This window comes from Aptenodytes forsteri, unplaced genomic scaffold, assembly GCF_000699145.1.
Source record: "Aptenodytes forsteri isolate BGI_AS27 unplaced genomic scaffold, ASM69914v1 Scaffold23, whole genome shotgun sequence".
NCBI lineage: Eukaryota > Metazoa > Chordata > Aves > Sphenisciformes > Spheniscidae > Aptenodytes > Aptenodytes forsteri.
The window spans coordinates 1,963,241-1,975,516 of NW_008796043.1; the positions used below are offsets into that span (position 1 = coordinate 1,963,241).

The window sequence follows — 12,276 nt, forward strand, 5'->3', positions numbered from 1 at the left end:
CACCACTCAGCTTGGTGTCGTCTGCAAACTTGCTGAGGGTGCACTCGATCCCACTGTCTGTGTCATTGATGAAGATATTACAGTACCGGTCCCAATATGGACCCCTGCGGTACGCCACTCGTCACCAGTCTCCATCTGGACATTGAGTCATTGACCACTACCATCTGGATGTGACCATCCAACCAATTCCTCATCCACTGAACAGTCCACCCATCAAATCCATACCTCTCCAGTTTAGAGAGAAGGATGTTGTGGGGGACCGTATCAAAGGCCTTACAGAGGTCCAGATAGACGACATCTGTAGCCCTTCCCGTGTCCACTGATGTAGTCACTCCGTCATAGAAGGCCACTAGATTAGTCAGGCAGGACTTGGCCTTGCTTAAGCCGTGCTGGCTGTCCTTCACGTGCCTTAGCATAGCTTCCAGGAGGAAGTTTATGTTTGCTTTTGCAGTATGGTTATGTGTTTAAGGAGGAGAAAATACCATGGTAAGAATCATACATACAAAATCATACAAAAGAATGCGTTTGTTTTAATGTCAGGTAATTATTTGATGAGATGTTAGTCTGGCTATAAAGTTTGCTCTGTGAACTGTAGAGTTTACCAAGTTCTTCTGTAACGTAGAATGCACCTAGAATAAGCATTCTCAGTGTCTGCAGGATCTAGTTACTTCAGAAAACCAAAAGTGTTTATGGAGAATTTCTCATATCTTTCCTAATCAGTGTTTAATTTTAAAAGATTCAGGATGATCACAGGTCTCAGAACCCACCTAAGTGATGAATTTCTGTTGGTAACAGTTGTTCAGTTATTGATACTTCTGAAATTGTGCCAATTGTAACAATTATCTCAGGTACCTAAATATGAGTAAGGATCCTTATTTTAAGCTCTCGTTGCTTTAAGTTTTGGATTGGAACATGTTGTATAAGCATTCTGAATGTTTCTGCATACTTACTCTGATCTTTGTGAAGTTCTCTACTGTGTACAATTTTCTGAATTTGCGTATAGGGTCAAATTTATTCTCATTTCAGCTTGGCTAGACACAGGGAGAGGACAAGTAATTAAAAAAGGGAGTAGGAAAAAAGTTGGGATGAAACGGCTATTTCTTCATCACATGCTGTAATAAGATGGGGAAAAAAACAAGATTTTCATTTTTTTCTTTCCTGGTTTTCCTATACTGCATACTGTTAAGATTCTTATTAAATGCATGATTTTTGTGTTTTCAGTATAGTTTGCCAGCTACTTATGTTTAGTTCAAAAAACTTTTGTGTGTTTGAGTGACACAATTGCTTGAATCACACTATAGTGTTTGCAACTATGTATCTTTAAAGTTAGAGAGCAAGAGAGGATGCTTGAACATAATTCCTAAATTAAAAATAACAAGTTGAGGAATTGTTTTTTCTAGATATGTTTGCACTGGAGATATCTAGAATATATACAGAGTTGTTAAAGGTTATAAACTTAAAATGTAATCTTAAAATATAAGTTTAAAATGTAATTTTAAAACATAAAACTCATGCAGGTTTTTTTCTAAATTTTACATATTGGCTGCATGTATTTTGAAATACACTAAAGAACTCAGACTTGTCCTAACCTAGGATACAATACCATACAATACAAGTGTATTTCAAAGCCAAGTACTCAGAAAGTACGCAAAATAAGTCTGAATGTGTGACTTTCAATTGTATTATTCATGATGCAGGCTACTTTATGATGTAGTTCTAGTCACAAAGGTAAAAGAGGATTTTGAATAGGAGAATGTATCTTGTGCACTGAGCTTCTTGTCCTGGCTGTTTTGCTCAACAAACCCTGTATTTCTCTGTGTATTTTTACTTCATGTCAGATACTCCTATTGAGTTGTTTTGTGTTTGCCTACTTATCCAACTCCTGTTTATCAAACTCCTGCTTCTGTATCTAATTTGATATCTCTTCCATCACCAGGTCCCAGTTTTCCTGTCCAATGTCTTACTATCTTCCATTACTGCACAGAATTTTTTGTTCTATTCCCTGTGATTTAGATGTATTTTCTGTTGATCTGGGAATGCTTCAATAGTATTTCTTTTGGTCTGTTTTTGGCATAGGCTTTTTGTCTGTTATTCCTTCATGGAAGAAGAACTTTTTTGTGGGGTTCTTTCAAATATATACGTTCACATTATGCATGTATGTGCAATGTAACACTGTGACTGCAGATTTCGTTTCATCTTAGTTGCATATGAAGAACCTGTATGTGCTCTTTAAGCCGCACATGTGGGCATAAGCGGATGGTGGTTATCCTTTCTCCCCTTGTTCTCAACTCCAGTAGGCTAATGAGCCTCTGAAGTTCACATGCGGGCTATGATTTGCTTGTGTTCTTCTTTGACTACTTGTGTTACATCTTTCACCCACTCACTTGCAGGTTAAATTTGTCCTAATCTCATTTTAACAAAGCCCTCCTCATCTCTGCTTTTGAGTCTCCCAGGTTTCAAAAGCTTTTCTGTTGGAAACTCATTAAGCCTTGTGCCTTGATCGTTTTTCCTTTGTATCTCTAAAAAATCTTTTTTCTTCATTGTTGACCCTCAAGTGATGACTTCCCTTAAACTGATAAAACTGAAACTACATCTGACCTGCAGTGGCAATGTATCTGTGTCTGCACAGATACAGCACTAAATGCTTCTGCCACTTAGAAGAGTCTGGAAAGTATAGCATATATTGCTCCTCTATATTCAGAACTTGGAAAGAGTAACAGCTTTTCTACAACAGCTTCTCTTTGGCACATCCTTGGGTATGAGGACAAAAATTGAAGATATGTGCAAGTACAAGATGTAAAGAAATCTGTTTCTTGTATTTGTTATATGGGAATTGTACAACTAATAATTCTTCTGTATGACTTGCAGTGTTTTTTAACAATTATTCCATTTAACTAGCCCCATTTAAATGTGTAAGATTCAAGAAAGGAAATTTTGACTTAGTGAATGTAATATTTACTTAACAATGCTAATATAAATTCAGTCTAAAATTTTTTAGTGTCAGTGGTTTTTATCTACAGGATAACAAAACAGGTCAGTGCTGAATCTATTGAAGATATCTGGTTATCATTATCCACTAAGTTGGGTTTTAAAGAAGCTGATGTATCTTGTGAAGGTAAAAATATTTCATAATACTCAGTCTGAGTGGTAAAAGTTACTTATCCTCATTTAATATATGCTTTGCATTTGTAATAATAGTTGCTTGTTGCCTGCTCTATGTCTTATGTAAATGATGTGAGTATCCTTTGAAATCTGGGTGTATCATCTGTCAAGCTGAAAGACACATACATTTTAAATGTTATATGAGGTACTATTAAATCATCCTGTTTGCAAGAAGATAATTTACGTTTCTGTATTTAGATTCATACTGGTTTTTATTCCATCTAGGATTTGAACCAGCTGAACTAGTTATGTTGGTTGTTGGAAATTCTAGGGTTTTTTTTCATTTAGTTTCTGTAAAACAAATAACTGCATTGCTGTTACAGGGTATTCATAACGTACTCCCAGCGTAGAGTTCTGGTTTTTACAGTTTGCATCTTTACTTGGATATTTTTGAATTAAGTTTTAAATATTAAAGAGATTGTGTGCAATTTTTTTTAAGCCAATGTGCAACCTTTTAAGTACTACTAGCCTGAGGCGATCCTGTCTGCAGTAAATTGTGTGATAAAATTTCTGTTGATGGCAGTGAAGCCAAAATTTCACTCCAGATTTTAAGTAGTTGTCCTTCTTTTCAATGCTTGTATTTTTAATCAAAATAATTTAGGGAATTATTGACTGTGGAATCAAAATGGAAATGTCTTGGACTCTGCAGCATATATAATTCCCATTTTTTATAGATCAGGACAATGGATGGTGACCTCAAAGAATCTTTTATCGAAACAAATAACTGAGGCATTTTTGATAGCCAAATTTCACAGAATGAAATGTTGATGATTCATGTGTATCACGAGTAAAACAGTGCTGTTGGGATGTTACACTGAATATTCTTAGAACGCCAAAGACTTTAATGAAGTCATTGATACTTACTTAGGAAAATAAAATGAAATAATTATTCTTTAAAAAATTGAGATGATCAGGAACTTGTACTATTATTTGGAGGATTACTTACCCAAGCAACGAGGCAAAGATAAAAATTTTGTACCATCTTTATTAATACATTTTTGTTGCACTCTGCATTGGAAATAAGCTGGAAAAAAATGCTATTGAACGTGAAAGTTCTGTTTGTAACCACTTGTGCTTGCCTTGATAGATGTGAAGGGGCTAGCTTTATATTGAGAAAGAAGTTGGAATAAAGAGTGTATGTTTAAGCCTTCATAAGAAATAATTATAATGTATTTTTAAAGACAGCAATGTAACCAATTGTGCTTACTGTGATACATGTGAACAGGCCAACTTTGTGTTGAGAATGAAGTTCGAATAAAGAGCGTATGATTATATAATATATATAATATATGAAAAAGCTTTGGAGTTGGAGAAACTCCGAAGGAAAAAGTTTGGCATGAAAATTGATTGTATGTCACTTTGGAGGCTTCAGCAGCTCCCCGCAGCCTTTCAAAAAGGTATTGAAAGTTAGTATTGAAACTAAGATTATTAGTTATTTTTCAGTCAGTTCATTACCAAGAATAAGAATTATGATATGACTATAGTTGTGTTTGCTGTAATAGGAGTACAATATTTACTCTTCTGAATTTGGTATGTTTGAATATATATCCAGAAAAAAAATATGGAAAGTACTGTGGAATGTTCAGCATCGTTTGAGAAATAGCGTAAGAGTAGACAAGACACTCTTAAGATGATAATAAATACTCAGTTTGGGACAAGGAGTGAGAAGCTGAAACAGAATTATAAAATAATGCATTTGAGTTAAACCATAGATTAAACCACAAACAAAAAAAATAAATTTGTTTTGAGAAAAATTAAAATGTGGTAAACCTGAATAAAGTAATTACATATTTAGTAGGAATTGTTTGATGTAACCATTGATAGGTCTCCTTGAAATCCCAGATTCTAAGGACGTTTACTGTTACCTTTTGTGGTAAGCTGGCATCTACACAATAGAATTAAAGAAAAAAGAAAAAAAAAAAGCAGCTACTTAGCAGCTGTTTGCTGTTTGTCTTCTGACTCACGATCACAAGCAGGTACCATCTGAACCGAGACTTATAGAAAAGTTGCATAATTTGTAACAGTGGGTTCCTGAATGTAAAATCACAGTTGGTGATTTTACATTCAATTTTACTCACAATCCAGAGTGTGGTGACAGTGCAAGAGTCTTCCATAACAGCGTTTACCGATGGGTAAACACTGAGTGAAAATCAGTGTATAATGGAGGCAAGCCAGGAGTCATTTAGTCCCAAATGCCTTTTTTCCTCTCTCTTTCCTCCTCCCCCACCCCCCCCAGAAGGCAAAATGTCAAATAGTGCACATCCCTAACAATATATGAGAACAATGTATGTTGTTTGTTTTTGTTCAGGGTTTTTTTTCTTATTTTAGCCAATGGCTAACTCTTGACTTGGAAGCTAGAAACCTGTGTTAAGGTTGTTACCAGTTTGCAGAGATTGCTCTGCTTAAAAGCAATTGCCTCTGAAGGACAATTTATGATGCCCTGAAAACAGAGGAGGAGATCGAATAAAGAATCAGAATTAAAATTCAGTTATAGGTTAGAAACCACTTTCAGGAGAAAATCCTGTGGCAATGGAAAGGTCAATTTTACAGAAGCAAAGAGCTGCAAGAAGAGAAGGTTGATAATACAATCTTCATTCTTCAGCACAGTAGTTCAGGATTTGAGCTGCAGAGATGTTACTTTTTACTTTTTGATGTACTTACCTACAGTGATGCAGCAGTAAATCATTTTTGTGTGTTGCTATACGTTCCTGCTACTTTTACTTTACTGTTTAGCATTCTCTATTAACATCAAAAGTTTGGAGTAGTGGAATAAAATTAACACATTTTCGATGCTGTTAATATATGCAATGATACAGTGTTTAAAAAAAAAGGCAAAATAAACCAGCATGAAGTTTGGCTGTGAAAATTAACCAACTCTTCTCCCTTGATCTAACAGTGGGCTATGTCAGTATGACATTGTGTCCTTGGAGTAAATTTGTAATTTTCAGGATTACAACTTTTCATAGTATTATCTATAAGACAAAAATTATGCTAAAATGGAATTGAGGATAAAGGGAAAAGACCCTCAGGGATGTTATAATTATCCCTAATCTAAGTGTTACAAACCCAGGAGATTCTTAATTAAGAGTTTGCATGACCTATTCAGAGTAGACACTGAATCCTGTTATTTCTACAGACTTCCCTTGATTTCCGTTATTGCTAGTTCCTGCTGCATCTATGTCCTGGTAACTGCAGTGACATAACCTATCTTCAGTAATTACCTTCTCTGAAATACAACGAAAATCCAATGTAAAACACATTTTATTCATCTTAGTGTTAGGTATCACTCTGTATGATGTAGAAAAGCCACTTACTCATACAATGTCTCTTTAACTTTTAGTAGCAATGAAATAATAATTTTGTAAATTTGTGATTTATGTCTTCTTAACACAGCAAAATTTATTGACTGTTAAGGGATTGCATTGAATATTCTACAGCTACTTCTCAGAGCTAGAGAGCCTCTTTTTCTCAGTAAAATGTGTTTCTCTCTCAAATTTATGGCAAAGTTTACTGCTCTTGAGACATTTTCTTTTTTTCTTATCTGATAATCTTACTTTCCCTAGTTTCATACCAATAGTTTTTCCATATAGAACATCAGCTGCTGCAGGACACCATCTCTAATAAGCTTTTTTTTCCTGAGCAAAATAAAATATATGTTGTCATTCAGCAATCAGTGGTCTAGTCACATATTTTCTTGTAAAGACCTGTAGGAAATTTATGCCCAAGTCAGAAAAGTAAATGCAGCAAACTGAACTAAGACTGACATACTTCTGTGTGTCAACATGAATATGTTTTGTTTGTTGGATTTGAGTTTGTATCTTTAGTTTAGCTTTCTTGAAGCCACATTTAGTTCAGGAAGTGTCCCTGAACTGAAAATAGTTGGCATATTAAGAGGATGTGGGATTTGTACTTGCTCTGTTCTTCCTCTGCATCCACATACGTCTGTTCCTGGAGACTAGGAAGCTCAGTGGAGCTGTTATATGTGTTATAATAGCCTCTTCTAGATATGCCTTAAGGCTAAATGTTTTAATTTCCTTCATAAAAACAAAACCACCCCTCACTTTGAAGATTTGCTTGAATTACGTACTAGGATTATTAAGATGAGTTTAAAAACAGTTCCACTGCTAATGCAATATTTGGATCTGTTGCTGGAGACTAGGAAGCTCAGTGGAGCTGTTATATGTGTTATAATAGCCTCTTCTAGATATGCCTTAAGGCTAAATGTTTTAATTTCCTTCATAAAAACAAAACCACCCCTCACTTTGAAGATTTGCTTGAATTACGTACTAGGATTATTAAGATGAGTTTAAAAACAGTTCCACTGCTAATGCAATATTTGGTGATGTCTTTTGTAATCAATGTCCTCTTTTGTTCTTCAAAGTAGTTTACAGCAAAATTTTGCAACTCTTAGTGTTATGACAACATATTTCCTAATCTCACTAAGTATTCATGATGTCACTCTGATACTCATATTTTGTTATGCTAATTATCTTTTTAACAGAATATGAAATGTGTGTTCAAGATACCTTGGAGCTACAATGGCATTTTGATTGTAAAAGCCGTCAGCTGCGACAGGTACAAAACCAAATACTTAAGACAGAAACAGTTAACGGAAAGATTCAGAAGGACATAGACTTCATGAAGAAACACAGCCCTCTGCTGGAAGAAAAGCTTAATCTAGAGGGTGAAGCTGTGAAGGATGTGTTACTGGCTTATGAAAAGGTAAATGCAAACAAACGAAGATTCTTTTAGAACCTTTCCACTACACAAGTGCATACCCTTCTAGAAAACAGCAATCTTTTGGAAGTACCAAAGTCTGTTTTAAATTTTGTACACAAAGACTGTGAATTGTGTGCCTATACTGCTACATACAGGCACTCAATGCAGACGGAATCCAGGGAGGATAATGCTGTTGGCCTTTAATAAATGTCTCTTAAGCATATACGGAATGTAATTCTAACTTTGTAAGTTGATTTCGTGTGGGATTTTTCACGGGAAAGGTAGAAGGCACATATCTGATATTTGCATAGATTCTTGTCAGATTTCTCACAGACATCAGTGTTTGTTCTAGAATTTGGAGATGTTAGAAGCTGTCAAAAAATGTTTGTAAGATTTAATTGTTTTAAAGTGCTGATGTACATTTTTCCTAATTTATTTGTTGATAATATTTATTGATAATAATATTGATAAGAATTTATTGTTTGTTGATAATAAATGCCTAATGTGGATAATGTCAAGCTGAATAATCAAAGTGTAGTAAAGTTGTAGGTAGCTTAACATTGATGTCTAAAAAGGGAGGTATACTGTGCTACTTCAAGTACAGATTTTATTACTAATTATTATGTTTTCTGTATATTTTCTATAGTAAGTCTTAAATACAAATCCACAGATTAATCTCTTTTTCAAGGTACTTACAGTCTAAAACTGGTCTTTTGTTTGTAGGAGATTCTTAATAAATATTGTTTATTTTAACTTGTTTTATTTTGAACTTCTCATATTTTGAGGACTCAACAGTCATGTCAAAATACTTCTAAAATTAAAAAGAGTTAATTGCCTATTGCACAAATAATATAAGAATTATCATGAATTAGTTCTGACCTATGAAATAGCTCACCATTCTATCAGTGTTATGAGACATGTTCAAAATACTGGCTAATTAAAATCAAGTTGGTTATTTTGTTTTTTATTTTGTATCCTTTTTTCTTGTTAATGTCTTAAAATATTTTGTATTCAGTTTAAATATTGAGGTGTGCTAAAATACAACTCAGGAAGTAGACTTAAAATATTCTTTTTCTAAAGACTATTTTAAATAAATATGTTTTTTCAGGGTGGTTTTTTTCCCTTTCTTTCCAAAAAGTGACACTACCTATCATAAGAAGATAGATTTGGTGTTACTGTAACTTATTTATATATTTCATTTCAACAAAATTTCTAATTGTCAAAATATTAATGACTTTTATTGTGCTCTAATTTATATGCTGTTCATTATTCAGGTTTGTTTTTTCCTCCCATGGCCTCAAAAAAGCAGCTGATACTTAATTTTCTTTGCAATTAAAACAATTATTTAATTTTGAATCTCTAGCTTTTAATATCCAGAGAACTAGTTTGAGCAGTGAAGTGCTAGATTCTAATAAAGATTTTATATCATGTTATTTGTTTATATTTGTAATATTTTAAAAAGCAGAGACAATAGACGTGCCTATCTATTTGAGAGTTGTTAGGAACTGGGTGTCCTGGTACTATTTATACCATTGAAAATTGTGTTCATTGTCTGCATTGTCTCAGGCCCTCTTTTACACAGGTGATTGCTGTCTTGCACATCCTGTAGGAGATGTTGAGGTAATGATGCTGTCAGATTACTGAGTGAAACCTCAGTGGCTTCTTTTAACATTATTTCTTTCTTTCTGCTCCAGAGGTCACTATCTTCCCATGGAAGTAGCCACCTTTTCAAAGTTTTGTAACAGAATGAAAGCCCTCTTGCTAACATTTCTTTATGTTATGCAATTTTACCACACACATTCTGTTGTCTTTCACTAGGATTGTATCTGTTGCAGACCATGCAGAATTTGTTAAGTTGTATGACATCACAAAGTACTACCTCAACTTTAAACTTCAATTTTTAAACTGCAAAGAATCAGACAAATCTTGAAATTAGTTTTTATTTTAACCATTATGTATGATTTTTTATATAACATCTTTCAGAAAACTTGTTTTATTTTCTTAGACATCAAAAATATATAGCGATGTTCGTTGTGAACTCATGGAAATCCAGAAGGCAATGAAAAGAATTGATGAAGAATCTGAAAAGAAGATAAAATCTATGTATGAGGAAATTAAATATGCTGAGGGACTATTGAGTCAATACAAGTAAGAGCTATTCAATATGGTTTTATAATGTCCTGTTAGTTTTAATAGTGGCAATCAAACTATAGAAAATTTGCTTTTATTTTAAATTCTGATTTTTGTAAAATTAAAATTAATAGAATTGTACATAAAAGAAGTGTTTACTTTGTTTGTCTTAGCTTGCATTAGCAGAATAAGGAAGGGATGATGTCCAGAAATAAACCCAAATGGAAAGTTCTATGAATTGACTCCTAAAGCATGCCATTTTTACCTTATTTTACTTACTTATGAATTTTTAGTCCCTTTGACAGAACTTTTTGCTATCATTCTTATAGACTGCACAAATTACTTGCATTGAACATCAGCATTTATCATAGTACCGTAGTTGTAATTATAACTTAATTTTGAACTTGCATATTACCCAGAACAATTCTAGCCAACACCACATACTTTTGAACTTATCAAAATACCTTGTCTTTCTTTCTTTTAGCAAACAAACAAAATTACTGTAACTTTATTGGATTGCAAGGTAGCTTCTGTATGGCAATGACTTATGTTGCCGTTTCTTCACTGTAACCTCTTGTCAGGCTATTAACCCCTGAATTATCAAGTGGAGCTATAGTAACAGTAGAACACCACTAATGGCCAGTCACTGACAAGTAATCTCTCCTTTCTGTCACTGAACGTACAGATAGAGTCAGCACCAAGAATAACTATGCCAAAGAACAAGAATACCAAGTACTTTCATGTTTGGTAGGAGGTTGCACTCGGCTTTGCTGCATATGCCTATGGCTTGTTGCCAGGTTTTATTTGGCAAAGTAGCAAGTGACACAGTGGCTCTTTTTCACTTGAGATGAGGAAAGCTTACAGGCATAATTGAAAGACATCAGTTAATTTTCGAGATAACCTTACTGGCGGTAACAGATGTTTCCGTATTGCAGCCATGTGACAGCAACTGTTCTTCAAATACCAGGTATTTCAAAATCAATGGAGTGTATACATTTTGTAGTAAATAATCAAATTTGGTTCATTCTATTAATTCAGAACTACCTAGATTCACTAGGAATTTATATGCCAGTTCCATAAATCCAGTTGTGCTATGTACTACCTGAGTTGGGACAGCATGCACTGCTTTAGTATTCCAGAGAGTTGATGTAAGAAAGTGCCTGATGTACAGTAGTGGCTGTAAACCTGTCCTGCTCACTGATGCTTACATCCATTCAGCTCGCAGGAAGTACTGCAAACACAAAATACTCCCTTATCATTTTTAGAAGAGGATTATTTTTGTTGGACTAACAGTGGAATTTAGACTTCACAAAGTTCCTGGCAGTAGAGTTAGGTCCCCCAAAGAGATGGGCCATCTGTGTCTGCTAGATAACTGGGTGATTCTAGAATGCTGACAGTCTTTCCCTATGCTTCCAAATATGACTGTGAACTACAAGAACTACTCTTCACACCAGTACTGATGTAGTATTTGTAAGAGCTGTTATTCAGTTCTGCTCAGTGAAAGCCTATTTGCCAAAGATGGTTCTCATCTGTACATATGTAAGAATCTTATGCCACATGTCAGCCCGTCTTTTGTCAAGAAAACATCAAAATCTAGGAATTGTTACTAGCAGAAATAAACTTTGTGATTTTACATGTTTACAGGCCAGCAGCACCCTGCCAGACTTTCTAAAAAGACAGAAAGTAAGCAGTTATGAATAGCTTATTGTCATGGTTTTACCCCAGTAGGTTAGCTGAGCCCCACACAGCTGCTCGCTCACTCCCCCTGAGCAGGATGGGGGGGAGAATCAGAAGGGCAAAAGTGCGAAAACTTGTGGGTCGAGATAAGGACAGTTTAATAGGTAAAGCAAAAGCCGTGCACACAAGCAAAGCAAAACAAGGAATTCATTCACTACTTCCCATGGGCAGGCAGGTGTTCAGCCATCTCCAGGAAAGCAGGGCTCCGTCACACGTAACGGTTACTTGGGAAGACAAACGCCATCACTCCGAACGAACAACCCCCTTCCTCCTTCCTCCCTGCAGCTTTTATTGCTGAGCAGATGTCACATGGTGTGGGATATCCCTTTGGTCAGTTGGGGTCAGCTGTCCTGGCTGTGTCCCCTCCCAACGTCTTGTGCACCCCCAGCCTACTCGCTGGTGGGGTGGGGTGAGAAGCAGAAAAGGCCTTGACTCTGTGCAAGCACTGCTCAGCAACAACGAAAACATCCCTGTGTTATCAGCACTGTTTCCAGCACAAATCCAAAACACAGCCCCACACTAGCTACT

General features: G+C 35.1%; 1 protein-coding gene across 1 annotated transcript in view; it reads left to right on the plus strand.

The window, feature by feature from the left end:
* The window catches only part of CCDC178 (coiled-coil domain containing 178), a 189,303-nt gene that overhangs the window by 5,011 nt on the left and 172,016 nt on the right, over positions 1-12,276 (plus strand). Inside the window, 5 exon segments of the mRNA XM_019473739.1 lie at positions 452-486; positions 3,021-3,115; positions 4,425-4,559; positions 7,664-7,884; positions 9,887-10,029. Of these exon segments, the coding sequence (XP_019329284.1) occupies positions 452-486; positions 3,021-3,115; positions 4,425-4,559; positions 7,664-7,884; positions 9,887-10,029 (629 nt within the window).